We start from the raw sequence: 16,834 nt of genomic DNA, 5'->3' as shown, positions 1-16,834 counted from the left end.
TTATGACTAGTTAAAATATTAACGTAACAGTAAATTATTACGATTTCAGCCGTATTTGTTCTTAAAATTTAATGTGAATAGAAGAATGTAGTATAGAAAGAACTATTCATGTCACCGTGAATGCTTTATTACTTTTTTAAATGGGCTCAGACGACTGCTCAAATAACCATCACATAGCATACATAGTTGCAGTATTATTCCCCACAGAAAACTTAAATTTGAGTGTCATCGTTCATATAATCCGCTGCCAGGTGGAACTTAAGTGGCACTTTAACTTCACGGGCTTTTTCAAATTTATTCCTTATACTCATGTTAATCATGTTCTCAGATGAAACTGGTTCATCATATTGCGGAATTCTTGTTGAAATGTTCTTAAAAATTGCACACCCAAAACCAAAATCATAATATGAAATGTTCTTTAAAATTGCACACCCATCTGCACCGAACGATTCGCAGTGGTGTATGGTTGGTGGTGTATCACCTATGCACGAGTGCGGAGGTGAAACTTCTTTATGACGTTATTTTTCAAAAAATAATTTACTATATGCAACTCTGTAAAAGAAATTGGTTAAATAAAGTTAAATTAGATAAAGTTTAATAAAAGGCTTTTATTATCTTAGACATAAATACAAATTCTACAATTATTTCATTTTAGCTTATTACTACAAAGATTATTATTGAATTTCATTAATTGTAATAGAATTATTACTATCATTGATGTCGTTATTATATATTTGTGTTATTAATGGCTTATGGTAACTGAAATACGAAATATATTGTTTACATTCCACAAAATTGTGTAACCGAGCGAAAACTCCATCAATTTTAGTGCCGGATCTCGTTGTCGACGTTGAAGGATTGTTTTTCATGGATAAATTCAGTTTATCTTTCAAAAATTCTTAGTTAGTTTCAAAGATTTTTCTGATGCAAAATTGATATTAAAATCTCCACTTAATATCATCGGTATTTTATCATTATTGTTGCCGAGTAAAGAGGCACCGCCACTTGTGTATGATAACAATGAATGGTGAATAAAATCAATAATATCGTCCACCTTCTGATTAGGAGATATATATATTGCAACAATCAAAATTTTTATCCCATTTACCATTGTGCATTAAGCCATACATAAATCACCAACTGCTGAAGTTAGTGACCCATCAAAGTCAGGAGAAAGAACAGAAAAATCTATCGATGAAGTTACAATGTTAGCAACATCTTTAGAATTATGATATATTCCTACACCTCCTGCTCTTGTGTTCAGCCGTTTAAATTGTGCAATGCATTTGAAATCAGTAATGTTTATTTCACTGTCATTGTTTAGCCATGTTTCAGACAGAACGATGGCGCGTAACGGAAAAATGTGACGCGTAACGAAAAAATTTTACACTAAATTTTTTTCCAACCCCGATAAAGAAGTTTCACTTCAAAAACTATATTTACGTTGAACCGGTTACTTCCTTTTGGCAGTTTATTGAATAAACTTAAATTCCATCTAACTACTTTTATTAGGTTGATAAATACCGATTCTTTTGCAACAAATTATATTCCGTTAATTTGTGGTGCACTGTTTACAAATATTAGAATGTGTTTTTTTAAGTTATTACACCAGCGTCGCCACACAAGTTCTTTCATCTTTGGTTAATATTTGATCGCAATATTATTTAAATCGCATAGCCCATAATAACTAATACAGGAACAACATTAAAAGGTACATAATAATCAAAATTATATAAAAATAAAATTGACAAAAATAGAAAGCTTACCTAAATCATAGACCTCCTTGGGCTCGCAATACGAACGTTCGTTTTCTGTGTATTGGTTGTCGGTCTTCATAAGGGCTGGACAAAAAATCAAATGTAGGGTCCATATACACAGGATTGGCAAGTGCTTACGGGACATCTTGCTTCGAGAAAACTCTTTCCCCGACTGTTACGACTGACTGATACTTCGCTCTGATAGGTACCAAATTGATAACAAAAGGTACTTATTTTAGTACTGTTAGTGGTGTGCATTAGGTTCTATCGATATTTAGTGAAACATCTATACCCTTCATTATAGTATGAGCTTTTTTAGTTGAAAAATTAAAGAAATGGTTTATCTTATTCTTTATCTATGTGACCGGCCTAGACTAGGCCCATTTTCTCAGTAGCAGCTTGGGATATTACTGTTAACTGCATGCTAAGTCTTTCATTCTCTGAAAAATTCAAATTGAAGGAATTCTAAGTTACAACTTTTTTCAGAGTTTTCATTCTAAATATTCCACTTTGTGACTGAAATTTTACGAAATTAATAGAAAAAGAGTGATTTTATTTGAAGGTTTTCGGTGGGTTTATAATGTGCAAATGAAGTCCTTTAATATAAAAGGACTTCATTTGAACCTTTCAAAGTATATTTTTTAAAATACATTATGTATTTATCATACATAATGTACTGTAAAGCAAAAAAAAACTAATATTATTACAGGTGATAGAAATGTAAGCTAATATTGGAGAAACACGAAAAAGTTTTTCTCTAACCCGCATTTTTTTACAAAATCATGGATGGATATATCGATACCATACCGCGATATTTAATAAATTGCAATAGGATAAATCTATATTCGATACGCGTAATAGAGGCAAACCCTAGGCAAGGTGAGAGCACATCGACATTTAGGCAAAAAGTTTAAATGGACCGTGAAATGAAAGTGGTCGATGAAGCAGTTAACTGATCATAAAAATTGGTTACCTAGCTGTAAATTTAAATCTGTGTGTATTTTGGTTTTATTTTATATATTTTTTATCTCAAACCAATAAAAACTTTGTTTTTTTTAGAATATTCATTTAAATTATTATTTCATTGTTTTATTGCGAGAAAGTCAGCAAGTCTGATTCGCATTTTTTTACAGTTTTATTGCTATGTCAGTATGTGGATAAAACTAAGGTTATAGAATAGTAACAGTGGAAAATGTTATCAAGCTTGTATATTTAGGGTTCCATAGTAAACATGTAATCCTATAAAATCCATACCGAAAATGTGGTAAATTGTTAGAGATAAGCTAATTCAAATTAGAAAACTTGCTAAATCAACCTGCATTTTTCTACTTTTCAATACTAAGCTAATATCATATAAAAATAAATTATTAAATAAATAAACAATAATCAATAAATATTTTGGAGTTGTTCGTCGCTAATAAATAGCAGGCTTGACAAGTTGGCGTGCCGTTTCACCGCATGTGTTCGGCAGCCAACAGAGTAACTACGTCTGTGGGACCCGCCAAACATGAGTGATTTGTCAAAACCTGACAACATTTCGGTGAATTTACAAGTGCATACCATCCATATACATATATCCTTAGACCCATTAAACAGGCTGTTGTTGGTGAAAGCCCTACATAATGACTCCATTTACAATAAAGAAGTGGTATCCATAAGATGTTTTCTCCTCATAAAGAAGAACTAACACTTACAATCGACGGGTCGTGTAAAATCAAATCCTGTTTTGTCAAAGCATTTATCTGAGGTATCTGAGTGATGACATTACTCAGATGACCACCGCTGTGGATAGTTTCACAGCGTTTAACGCTTTACAATCCCAAGAGGCATAACTATAAAGATGTGATTTTGTATAAAGTGTGGAGCTAGCTTGGTCAAATTTAAAGTTTCTTAAATGAGTACCGTAAAACGGGGTGAATTGACACAATTTTGAACTTAGACTTAATTTTTATGTATATCTTCAATAGTCGAGAGAACATTATATTGTGCTTATATCATGTCTCCTTGCTATTTCAATATTTTTCAATCATCTAAATTGGGATTTATTCCTTAATTACAGCCCAAAATGCAAAAATATGTTACGTTTCTATTGACCCGCACATGGGTTCAATAGACACGAGATAAGGGTTGAATAGAAAAAAATGCTAGGGTTGGCAATTTCCAAAGCTTAAGTAGACACCTATCTAATTAGTTAACGTAAGTGTAAAAAATAGGTACTTAGGTAGCTAAGGAGTAAATGTTACCTAATCGTAGAAATAAAACGATACGTAAAAATTATGCAACTTTTTAATCATTAATTCTTATCTACGACATCAATTATTTATTCTTACATTTGAGATCAACCAGTTGCATTGTTTATTGATTACACAAAAACATCTTATAATTCTAAGGAATAGTCTCATTATTATTTAGGTAGTTAGGTTAGGTTATACCTAATAGTTAAACATTTTGAATGATTAACTTTTCAATAATCAACATTTAAAATTGGTTAGGTACCTAGGTACTAAAATATCTATAAGTTCACTTTTTAACAATAGCACAGATATAGTCACTACCTACCTATATATTGTCATTCATTAAATCTTTCAGAATATCCTCATCGTTTTTGTAATAACATGATGATTGCCGAGTTTGGATACTTTGTAAACTGCTTGGACCAGGACGATCAATATTATCAGTTGTATCGTCCAAAATCTTAAGATGCGAATTTTTATTTATTTTTTTGCATTTGTTCAAAGTAACTGTTTTCATTGTAGTAATATCTGACATATTTTCATTAGATAATAGTATATTGTGCAACAAGTGCAACGTCGCACTAGTCGCACATACTATTTTGTAATACAAATGCGGCGATATATGTGGGCACAAACCGGGGTCCAGGGGCAAAGCCCCGGTGGGGTCCGGGGGGGTTGAGCCCCCTCAGTCTTTACAAGCAAATAACAAGTTTGAAAAGAAGAAAAAAATATATTTTGAACAATAAATAAAATTACTTTTTTTCAGTGTCATTTAAAAGAACTGTAATATTTGTGCAGTTCGTAAACGTAATATTCAAATTCATGGCGTTTTTAGATGAAACCTGCTCTAAAATTTCGGATCTTTCATTTTCTTGGTGCATCACAGTGAAGTTCATCGGTTCTTCAGAAGTTTTTTCAAAAATTGGGTAGTTTGAATGTTCGCGTGAAGTAGATGGTCTCGATGATATGGCACGTGCAATTTGCTCCCCAATCCGTTTTTGATTACCTACTGAGTCTTCCTTCCACGTAACCTTCAGCAACGGAATTGGATTTCCATCCTCCGTGCCTTTTTATTGTAAGAAGATCAGCACCAGAATCCGCTAACAGAGTAGCTGACGTTCTTCTAAAAGTATGGCCTGTGTAAGACTCCGGGTTTGCTAAATTCAAATATTTCGCTACTATTTTTGGCATGCTACCGAACGTATTAATGCCAATATTTTGCTTCGTACACCTGCCGTTTCGATAACCCACGAAGAATCTTTTGGTAGCTAAGTTTGTTGGGCGTGAAGAAAAGTATTTTTTATAAGTTTGATAAAACTCATCCGTCACGACAAAAGATCTCGCTTTGCCGGTTTTAGTTTTTGGAATTTTCACCAACAACATGTCACCTTTGTCGATTATATTGTCCACTGTTAAATCACAAAGTTCTTGATGCCTGCACGCACCTTGAACCCCAAAAATCAAAGCCACCTAAAAAATAAAATAAGTATGAAGTATGTTTATGTATTTATTTATTTAATAATACAGAGTATTTAGAAGTATTGAAAATAACTAACCTTAATTGCCAAGAATTGATTATCAGGAGCTTGGTTCAAAAATTGATTTACTTGCTCAGCGTCTAACGTTTCAGCTTTTTTTGGTTTGAAACCTTTATTTTGTTGCTTTAAAAAAGCAATCAAACCCGAATAATTATGAATATTAATTTTGTGTTTGATGTCAATCATACTCCGCAACATTGAGTAAGTAGCCCACAAAGTTGACGGTAAATTTGGTTTCGGCAAGTTCACTAAAATAAGTCAGAAGAATAGGTTCAGAAAAACTCTTGACCTTTTTATTTCTTCGCCATTCCATAAATTTATTGTAAGCCGCTACATATTTGGGTCTCGATACTTGAGGAACTAAATTATTTATTACTTCATCGGCTTTTTTCAGAATTTCAGGTGGTGTGGATTCGTCGCTAGAATTTTCTGGAGTTTCCGGTATTATTTCAGACTCCATATTCGTTTTTGAACTAATTTTAATTTAATTACAATTTTATTTATTTAATTAAACTGTCAGACGCGTCAACCTCAATTCAGTTTTAATATGTCGATTGTGTTTTTTTTTTGTTATTTTTTTTTTTATTTCAGCAATTTTATCTAAATTTGCGTGTGCCAAGAATAATTTGCGTGCGACAAGTAAACTTGTCGCACTCAAATAACAGTTTTATTTATGAAAAATCTCACGCGTAATTTTAAAATGGGCAAACGGTTCTTTTTCAACCGCAACAGCGAGCGTCAAGATACTACTTTCCCCGCATGAGTAATACAAAATTATCAGTTTTTGTTCATTATTTTCCGTTGCATTTTTTTGTTTATACGTCATTTCTACGCCGGTATCATTTTGCATCTCGTTTATTTGTATGTCATGTATAACAATTTCATTTTCACATAATAACGTCTTCCATAATTATGGGCATTGATTCTATGGAATTGTTTGCTATAAAATCAAAGTCATTTATTGTGTCAAGTTGTATTTTTTCAGTGTCTTGTCCGTTTTCTTGTTTATTTTCTTTTTCAGCAATATTCTGATCTTGACTTTTAGTTTTTTTCGCTATACCTTTTCCCGTATATTTATTTCTTTCTTTGCCATCGTATGTGTTAGTTGTAGTATTTTCTTTGTTGTTTTATATGATTTTGGATGTTAGTCATCGTACTTTATATACCTTTTCCCCCTAGGATCAGGTTTATACACACGCGGCATAATTATATGTACCTATAACAGAAGAAATTAATTATGTTGGCGATTAAATTATTATCTACCTACATAATTAGTAGTGATTTGGTAGTTTGTAATTTAATAACACCTACTAGCTCCCTCGAGCATTGACCTAGATACATATTACGGGTATCTAGACCTAAATCTTAAAACAGTACAGTATAGATCATCAATATCTCCTCCGAATCATACATCTCCCAAGAGTTCTAAATTTCTAACAAAAAAAAAATATGCAATAGGTAGCAGCCCTAACACATATTTTTCTAATCACCTCTTACTCGTTTCTATTAAACCCTTTCACGTGTCTATTGAACCTATACTACGTATCTATTGACCCCATACTACGTATCTATTCGACCCTTCCCCGTATCTATAAACCTCAATCACAAATTAATAATTTCTTGGTTTACAATTTTACAAATGTTTCGAAATTTATATTACAAACGTACTTACCTTTTTCTTAATCTGGGTGACAAGCAACCAACGAATATATTAACCAGTTGTGATGCCACCAAAATACTTCGTTTCACAATGAAAAAAGTTAATTTTACTAGAACTCGTTGAACCTGCATAAAGGGGATTCACTTCAAAATCTTTTTTAGTATGTAGGCTAAATCTCACATCAATTCAGTGTTGCTTTATTTAAAAAAAAATATACTGCAGTTTTAAAAAAATATAAATTTCGGATCTTTTTTCTTTCAAAATGTTTTGTTATAGTCTGTAGAAAAACATTTTTAGTTTTGTACCTATTCACCCCTGCGATTTTATGCACCCCGTTTTACGGTACCGAACTTATTCCCTGATATCCCTAAGGGCCGGCGCCCATTGTCGGCATCGGCAAGGAACAGGATCCTTCGGCATCCTACATGCAAGCGCACACTGATGGAAACTATGCTTTGGCATGCTGCAACGTTCTTAGGGATGACGAGGCGTCCTTTAGCATGCCGCACCGTCCTGTAGCTTGCCGAAGCGTCTCAATATCGTATTTCTCGTCAAAACAGTTTCAGAGTTGTTACAAGCTAGTTGTGTGAGTTGTATTTAATATGGTGGACTGGGATCTAGTGCTCATAGCAGCTCTTGCTGAAGAAGAAGAGAAATCTAATCAATCAAGAAGATTTTGGGTGAACAACCTTTGGAAGCAACGATATACGTCCGGTGAATTCAACAATTTATTCAATGATTTGCGTTATGACGTGCGAAAATTTTATGACTACTATAGAATGAGTTATGAAAATTTTGAAAGTCTGGTTCATTTGCTTCGACCTTTCATGGAGAAAAAACAATCAAATTTTCGCACACCTATATCTGTTGAAGAAAGATTGTCTGTGTGCTTGAGGTGAGTAATCATACTAATATTATAAATGCGAAAGTGTGTTTGTTGGTTTGTCCTTCAATCACGCTGCAAGAAAGCCACGGATTGACGTGATTTTTTGATTGGGTATAGTTGAGGACCTGGAGAGTGACATAAGCTACTTTTTATCCCGGAAAATTAAATAGTTCCCTTAGTTAGTTAATAATAAACAATACTTTAATGTGTTAATAATCATATTTATTATTTTTTAATTCACATATACTCGTACAGGTATGATTCGAATGGTGACTTCAGATCGCAGACTACATTACTATTTCGTCTGAATCTATATTTCATGCTGCGCCGGTCATAGAACTGTCGTCGTGGAGCGATTGTTGATGACATTGGAGTCATATCTTTATTTTTAATCACATTAGCTTTGCTGCAGGTAATAATATGTTAAAGAAATTACAAATTCTGGTAATCATTGGTTTCAATATTCTGGTAATCACTGATTTCAATGTTTTGGTCTTGGCATCTAGGTATGGGTGTCGGTGTATATTTCAATGTTGAATGTATGTTGTCCTCGTTATTTACGGATGTTGCTTGGGGTGTGTAATAAGAAAAATCGTCCATGGTGTAGTTTGATTGATTCACAGGAGGTTTTTGTTTCGATGTGGATGGTTCATTAATAGATCTTGTTGTTTCAATATGCTGTGGTGCTTCTAACATTTCTGAATATTCGATTTCTGCCTTATTAACAATAAGCAATACATCTCTTTTCACTTGAAGTTGCAACTTTTTCGGTAAAGATTTTACTGTAGCAGACATTGATTTAAAAAATATATCTATAGGATGTTCATCTTCGTTATTTTTAGAATCTATATAATTTTTTAATATCTCAGCTGTGGTTATGTTTTGTGATCGAGGACGCGAGTTTTGTGAATCTGAATGTGACATTTGTGATTGTGGCCGTGATTGAAGAGAATCCAAGAAAGAATCTTGTGTGTCCTCGGAAGACGAATCTAAATTAGATACCTGTGCTCTATTTTGTAAAAATGTAGTTAAGAATTGGAGTTCTCTTTCGTGTTTTATTGGCCTTTGTGGCTTTGCAGAATCACCACTTTTGCTTGTTCTATTTTTTATCGCTTTTCGATAGTTGTTTCTGATGTTCGTCCACATCTTGAGGCATTCTTGAGCTGAAAATAATATAATAAACATATAAATGAATGGTTTGTTAGTGAGGGGTTTTCACGCAGGTTTTCCAAGTGGCAATAGATTAATAGGTACCTACCTAAGCTATATTTAAAAATATAATGTTTCTTTTCAGGTTTTTAATCACAGGAGTCAGTTTCAAAACTTTAGCATTCAATTACCGAATGGGATTTAGTACAGTTCGTTGTATAGTCCATGAAACCTGCCGTGTAATCTGGAATATTCTTGGCCGTATCGTTCTGCCAAAACCAACAACAGCACAATGGAAGATAATTGCTAAAGACTTTGATGAAATATGGAATTTTCCAAATTGTATTGGTGCCATAGATGGCAAGCACTTCAAGATACGAGCTCCAAATAATAGTGGAAGTATGTATTTTAATTATAAAAAATTTTTTAGTATCGTTCTGTTGGCTGTAGCAGATGCTAAATACAGATTTGTCATTGTCGATGTAGGTGCTTATGGTAGAAATAGCGACGGTGGTATATTAGATCATTCAAAATTGGGTTTAAAATTGCAAAACGACACCTTAACACGTTAAACGCCAAGTAATAAATGCAAATCTTTCTAAACAGGCCATGTCAGACAATGTTGACCGGCACTTGTATGTCTCGTTCGGGCCGTGGGGGACAATGCTGTCCGACGGTCAGAGCTATTTTCAAACTTCTCCTTTGAGCCGCCGGGCATTAGTTTTATGATGTTTTGTATATAGCATGACCCGCGCGGCTCCACAGAACAATGTGGATATCGCAGCACTCAAAGATTTTAATTTCTTATTGAAAATTTTTGCCACTTTCTACATAGATTTTTTTCCAACTCTAGTGTAGTCCAACAAATTGTTTACTGGATGTATTATGATTAATAAATTATTGAAATGGAATACCTATAGGGTTGGTAAATTACGTAATACAGGAATAACCAATTAAATTGAGCTTTTATTTAAAATTATATAAAATATCTTAAGACTATTAACTAACTAAAAAATATGAGATCGTTCTGAGACCATTCTTGTTTTAAATCACATTCATAAAATATTACTAAAATTTATAGTAGAGATACATTATTAAAAAGTAAAAAAAAATGAATTGCTTTCAATATTTTAAGCGAAACGATGGGCTTTATTAAAGCAATCCAAACACAAAAATGGTTTGTTTGGACAATCGTCACAAAACGTTTGAACTTTTTTTACTTTGTTTTTAGCCTGTTTTCTTCCTTGACTCTGTACAATGTTCTTATAACACTGAGAGCATGATCTCCTAACAATTGAACTCTTCCCTTCTTTCTTCACCAGTTTGTGTTTCAACCTCTTAGGTCTTTCATCCTGAATTTCTTTTATATTTGTTTGCATACAAAAAGATTCCACAATACTTTTTCTAAAGTTACTTATAGGGATCTTTTTATTTGTAACTTTTTGATACAAAATATAGGCGTTGACCAATGAAGTATTGAGCAATAAATTAATGGCAAGCTTCTTGTGCCACTTAAGAGATTTTCTCAAAGGTGTTGAATAAGCAGCCAATTGATCAGCCAAATCAACTGCCCCTTTTACTTTATTATAGTCCACAACAATTTTTGGTTTTGAAACAATTTTGTCACGTTTATTAACATCGTGAAATTGTATTGAATGCTTCGTGGATAGCACATATACGTCACGCTTGTCCTTCCATTTCATCATGGTTATGCCATCAAAGCTCTCGGCTGCAGCAAACTCGCCTTTTCTGAGTTTAGCTGTAACAACATCTTTAGGCAACTTTCTTCTATTTTTGCGAATGGTGCCTACCAGGTGCGTTTCTTGGTCTATTAGCTGTCGTGCCAAATCTACGCTTGTATACCAGTTGTCCGTATAAAGAGTATGTCCTTTATTCAACAAATCTCCGCACAAAGACATAACAACATTTGTCGGTGTATTATTAGTCTCGTCATTTTTACCTGCGTAAATGCTTACTTTATAGGTATACCCCGGAATTGTGCATAGTTTAAACTCCTTTATGCCATACTTATGACGCTTTTGTTTATTATATTGACGAAATATTATCCTTCCACGGAATGGCACCATGCTTTCATCGATACAGATGTCTTCAGTAGGTGTATAATTTTTTTTAAAATTAGAGTTTAGATTTTCGATTAGCTGGCGAACTCGATGCAATCGATCTTCTTTGTTATGGTCGTCATTGTCAGAAAAATGAAGCATTTGCAAAAGCAATTCAAAACGGTTGCGAGACATCACAGTTCTCGAAAACGGGTGCCCGGTTATTTTGTCTTTTGACCAATAATCCGCCAATTTGACAAGCTTCACCAAACCCATAAATAAAATCAAGCCAAAAAATTGCTTCATCTCTGTCAAGTTGGTAGGATGCCACTTTCTAATACGTGCACTGGGAGTAGCTTCAGGCATATTCGTTATTTTAGCAATAGCATAGCAGTTAGTGTGATTCACTATTTGTTGAAGTATATCGTCGGTTAGAAACAGCGAATAAAAATCTACGGGTGACTTATTAGACATTGATAATTTGACGTGCAACGGAGCACCCGAAATTTCGGTGAAAGGAATAATCTTGCGTTGGTTACCTTTTGGTTCAGTCCAAACATTCGTTGATGGTGTACTTCCTGAAGTATCTGGACCAACTGCCTCATTTTCGCTGATCTCACTATCCGATTGAATTATACGACGCCTCTTTTTTTTTGTGGGTAATATTTGATAGTCATCTTCATCCTCTGAACTCAGTTGAAAACTATTGTTTAGCAATGATATTTCGATATCATTAAGTTGTCAAAATGTCCTCTGTGATTTCAAAACCATCATCGTCAAAGTCAGCCATTATAATGCAAGTAATTAGCGAATTTCTTTGATGCGTAGGTATTACGGGTTGGCGGGAAAAACACAGCTCTAACCTAGAGCGGGTAACGTATCGTCCTGCGAAATGCTTGCGAAGCACTAAAGGGGAGCGGGAGGATAGCGAATTGCGCGTACGGCTGAGTGGTGGGAGCGGGACGGAAGGGTAGTGCGGGCGGAGTACTTCTCGGCCAGCAAGCGGCGCGGCGGCGCAGCGTAGGTAGAATGGGCGACAACGTGACCCGCGCGGCGCGCTCCGTATGAAATGCAGATGACCATCCGCAGGGGGCCATCGGGGACAATGATGGGCGACATGAGCTATTGTCGTTATTAAACTGTTTTAATCAGTCTCCTTAATACTGTAATAGTTTAAAACGTTTCACTATTCATATGCACTAATAAAACAAAAAAGGATTTTTTGACATATGACAACTTTTTTGTATGGCTAGCGGAGAAAGTCGAGTGTCGCCCAGTATTGTCCGACACGGCGTTGAACGTGTTAAATATTCCTCAAAATGTGAGCTTACGAGGAATAACTGAAGAATTACCCTATGTTTTTGTTGCTGATGAAGCATTTCCACTAACGAAAAATATAATGAGACCGTACCCTGCGAATCAATTGGCAAATATAGAGAAAAGAGTTTTTAATTACAGACTAAGTCGAGCAAGGCGTATTGTGGAGAGTGCTTTTGGCATTCTTCAATCAAGGTTTGAAATATTTCAGAGGAGAATGCAAGTACAAGCAAAATATATAGATAACATCATTTTAGCCTGCTGTTCTTTACATAATTACATCATTAACAATGCAACGACGGAACTTCCAAACCCACTACAGGAAAGTGACATTTTAGAAAGTTCCGTGGATAACAATGTAGTTGGCGATACCGATATTATCATGTGCGAGGGTATGGTCATTAGAGATCAATTTAAACAATATTTTAACTCTGAACATGGGTCAGTTAGTTGGCAGAATAATATTGTCAATAGATCATAAAATACCAACGATCTATAAGTCAATGTAATTAATTATATATTATATATACTTATACTTATTATAACTCAATAAAAAATACAATGTTTATGATGCTTACTTACGTGTTTTATTGAATTCTTTGGCGATTTGCTCCCACGCATTATTTTTCATGTGTTGGTCACTGTAGTGACGCGATTTTATATTGTATAAACACTCGTGTAGACGAACTAAATTAATTAGCTTTTCTTCCGCCATCGTTGTTACAAGAAAATTCGTTGTTACAGCAAACAACCGATACACGCAGTGGTTACCTCGATTGTGTTGTGTGTGAGTCAAATGATTCAAATGGCGGATGCCTCCCCTCGCCCCGCAGGGCAAGCTATCCCCGAGTGGTGCCTCGGCGCCGGCGGGTACCGAAGGATGCCGAAGGATGCCGAAGCATCCCGAAGCATTCTTAAGGCTGCCGATACAGCAGCCTCAAGCATACCGAAGCGGTATTTTTGTTATTACGACCATATATAATGGAAATTTCTACTTTAGCGTGCGTTCAGACATGCGGGAATCGTGCGTTTACGAATCGCGCGGTTTCAAACCGCAAAATTGTGATGCTATTCAGACACGCGCGGTTAGTATGCGATTTCGTGCGGGTAAAGCGTCAGTTTCAAAATGGAGGTCGACGAAGAAGTGTGTTTACTGTGGTTGCTCCTTAAAAAAAAGAAAAGAAAAAGGCGGTATTGGGTGCATCCAATATTACGTGACCGACTAGTACATGGTCAGTTCGTAACATTATATCCCAAATTAAGAATGTATGATAACAAATTTTTTGACTATTTGAGAATGTCAATAAAATCTTTTGATGAACTAATTGAACTGATCAGGCAAGATATTTCATGCTCTGAAACGCATTTGAGGCCAAGCGTGTCACCGGAAGAGAAACTCGTAATAACTTTAAGGTAAGATTTATTTATTGTTCTTCAAAATCAGCATAAATATTTTCTATAACTGTAGAGGACTGAGAGCCAGAACTAAATTGCGATGGTGACGGTGACGGTGCCGGAACAGGAGGAGATGATCCAGATGTAGTAAAATATCCTTGCGGGCTTGTATACTGTTGTCCTTGCCAATACGTAGGTGTGATCTGCTGAGTATTGTAGCGAAGAGGGGGTGGTAAGCTTTGTCCTTTTTGTATCACTTGAAGTAATTCAATTTTGGTTGCTAAACGCCTATTTTCTGGTACTTTTCTGAGTTCTTTATATAACGACAAACAAAAGAGTTTGTCGTCATCTTGCTTGGTAATACTATTTTCTTGAAGTTCATTCTGAAAATGTTTTCGTGACTCGATACTTTTTTCTATTAAAACCGCTATTTTTTCTTCTGGCACTTGTGTTTTCTTACGTTTAGGGGGACGTATTTCAGTGGCTTCGGTTGCATTGGCGTTTAGTTCACTTGTCTCCTCACTTTGCCTTTCATTCTGTTCTTCAATATTAGTTGTAGTGTCTTTATTACTTACACTATTCTGCAGGAAAGATAATCTTGAAAAATACATATATCGGGCTCCTTTACGAGCACCTGAACCAGAAGGAGTTGTTTTTTCTTTTTTGTATTCTTTATTGTAGCAATCTCGTATATTTTTCCATTTTTTTTGGAGTTGTGTACCTAAAAATAATAACATTATTAATAATATTCTTGTTTCAGATATCTTGGTACGGGTTGTTCATTTGGAGAACTAAGCTACAATTACCGCCTAGGAAAATCGACGATTACTGGAATTGTCCGCGAAGTATGTAAATCATTGTGGAATAAGTTGGTAAACATAGTCATGCCCGAAGCGACTGAAGATATCTGGAAGACAATAGCACGAGACTTTGAGAGATATGCAAATTTTCCAAATTGCATTGGTGCTATAGACGGCAAGCATATCCGAGTTATAAAGCCTGTTGATTCGGGTTCTTTGTATCATAACTATAAACATTACTTTTCCATAGTGCTCTTAGCACTTTGCGACGCCAACTATTGCTTTACTTATGTTGATATTGGGGCTTATGGCAAAAGCAGTGATTCTGCTATATTTAAAAATTCGGTTTTTTATAAACGCCTGACAGAAAAATCATTAAACATACCAACACCTAAACCAATATCTAATGTAGACCTAACACCAATGCCTTATGTTATAGTTGGAGATGAAGCCTTCGGCTTAGCAGAAAATTTAATGCGCCCATATTCAGGCAAATGTTTACCATATGAAAAAAGGATTTTTAACTATAGGTTATCGAGAGCCCGACGTAATATTGAGTGCACTTTTGGTATTTTGGCGAACAAATGGCGCATCTTTCATAGGCCTATAAATGTAAACATAGATTTTGCCGAAGATATAATAAAAGCTTCTTGTGTTCTACATAACTATGTGCGGACTAGAGATGGTCTAAAATTTAAAGATACTTTATATAATGCACCCATGACTAATCTCAATACCTTGCATGCGGGAAGAGGGACACCGTCATCTTTGAATATCAGAGATAAATTCGCTCATTACTTTGTGAATGATGGGCGTGTTCCATGGCAAGACACAAAGATATAGCTGCAACTAACATACCATCAATAAATAGTTCAGTGTCGAAACGATCCATGGCGAACTCGCGAACAGTGACGTGCTCACCGCGCGGTATCCGCAACGCAACTGAACGCGAAGTAAAGACTCCATAGTAATAGAAACGCGCGGGAGCAGCGCGATTCTATTTTCTGGCGGTTGGGTTGCGGTAACCGCGCGGCTTGATTAACCGCGCGGTTATGTCTGAACGATTACTAACTAACTCATATAAATAAGACCCGCGCGATTTCCATGCGATTCTATAATCGCGCGGTTCCCGCCGTGTCTGAACGAGCGCTTATTGTCATTATGTTAATGTATATTGCTATTTGCCACCTAAAATCCTCAGTCGTGCCGATGCCGACAATGGGCGCCGGCCCTTAGTCACCTCTTACGACACCCATGGGCGAGAGTGTTAGCAATATTCTATTCTGCCGGTGCCATACGACTTGTCTGTAAACGATTGACATCAAACTTGATCAAAAGACCCAATACATGTGGAAAAGCGAACTTATCAAGTCAAGTCAAGTCCTGGCCCCATTGATCCTACGAAAAGCCAAACTCCCTTACCAAGTGTCACCAGCCATTGGATCCCTGAATGACTCTATAATCCTTTTCAAAAGACGTTCATGTTGATCAGCTTAAGTCTATGGTTTATAGACCTCGCGGCTCTAGGTAGAAGATCTCTGTAAACGCATTGTAGCCCGTTCGCTTTGACATACGAGGGGTGGTCCAAAAGTTCGTGGGATGAAAGGGTTTTAAATAAAACGAAACGAAAATCTATTTTTCCTCTTCAATAAATTTTTTGTATATGTGGTTTCCAATTTATGTTACAATCAATGTCGATTCCGAGTAGGGTGAACGAGTCGACGACACATTCTAGGACAACATCATTATACGAGAAGTTTATAGTTGAGGCTGTTTTTTGATAAGGTCTAAATTGCATTATTTTAGTTTTTTGAAAATTTATTTCTAAATTATGGTCTCTTAGCCAACCGTAAACATTATTTAAAATATTAAATAATTTAGACTCTAAGCCCTAGATGTTTTTGTTTTAATTTAAAATCTACTTACTACACTTCTTTTATTATTTAAAGTTTCATTTGTTTTACTTAAAATGAGATAAAATTAAGAACAAATTTTAAGGCTATTTGTGAAAAATGGTACTGTATGGAGCTTTTCATGT

At 35.2% G+C, this 16,834-nt stretch overlaps 4 protein-coding genes across 6 annotated transcripts in view; 2 read left to right on the top strand and 2 right to left on the bottom strand.

Moving 5' to 3' along the window:
- Positions 1 to 1,912, bottom strand: part of LOC120636052 (procollagen-lysine,2-oxoglutarate 5-dioxygenase) — a 41,483-nt gene extending 39,571 nt beyond the window's left edge. For both annotated transcript variants that reach the window (XM_039907320.1, XM_039907322.1), the window contains exon 1: positions 1,767 to 1,912. In XM_039907320.1, coding sequence (XP_039763254.1) covers positions 1,767 to 1,902 — 136 coding nt within the window. In that variant the 5' untranslated portion in view covers positions 1,903 to 1,912. The remainder of the gene's footprint in view (positions 1 to 1,766) is intronic.
- Positions 1,913 to 7,564: 5,652 nt separating this feature from the next.
- Positions 7,565 to 13,594, top strand: LOC120635982. Of its 2 annotated transcripts, none has more exons than XM_039907193.1 (3): positions 7,565 to 8,084; positions 9,370 to 9,623; positions 13,346 to 13,594. In XM_039907193.1, exons 1-3 carry the CDS (start codon positions 7,792 to 7,794, stop codon positions 13,390 to 13,392), a joined length of 594 nt encoding a protein of 197 aa, XP_039763127.1. In that variant the 5' UTR covers positions 7,565 to 7,791; the 3' UTR covers positions 13,393 to 13,594. The 2 variants fall into 2 exon arrangements, with proteins under 2 accessions (XP_039763127.1, XP_039763129.1); XM_039907195.1 differs by lacking the exon at positions 13,346 to 13,594 and adding an exon at positions 12,743 to 12,862.
- On the bottom strand, positions 8,109 to 13,337 carry LOC120635981. Its single transcript, XM_039907192.1, has 2 exons — positions 13,184 to 13,337; positions 8,109 to 9,238 (listed from the first exon to the last, which is right to left on the bottom strand). Exons 1-2 carry the CDS (start codon positions 13,314 to 13,316, stop codon positions 8,508 to 8,510), a joined length of 864 nt encoding a protein of 287 aa, XP_039763126.1. The 5' UTR covers positions 13,317 to 13,337; the 3' UTR covers positions 8,109 to 8,507.
- LOC120635980 (protein ALP1-like) lies at positions 13,595 to 15,650 on the top strand. The gene is made up of 2 exons (XM_039907191.1): positions 13,595 to 14,014; positions 14,757 to 15,650. The coding sequence occupies exons 1-2, from the start codon at positions 13,728 to 13,730 to the stop codon at positions 15,637 to 15,639; spliced, it is 1,170 nt and encodes a 389-aa protein (XP_039763125.1). The 5' UTR covers positions 13,595 to 13,727; the 3' UTR covers positions 15,640 to 15,650.
- Positions 15,651 to 16,834: the final 1,184 nt, after the last annotated feature.

The sequence above is a fragment of the Pararge aegeria genome, chromosome Z (genome assembly GCF_905163445.1).
Source record: "Pararge aegeria chromosome Z, ilParAegt1.1, whole genome shotgun sequence".
Lineage (NCBI taxonomy): Eukaryota > Metazoa > Arthropoda > Insecta > Lepidoptera > Nymphalidae > Pararge > Pararge aegeria.
The sequence above is the reverse complement of the archived record's forward strand: the minus strand, read 5'-3'. Positions and strand labels throughout refer to the sequence as shown.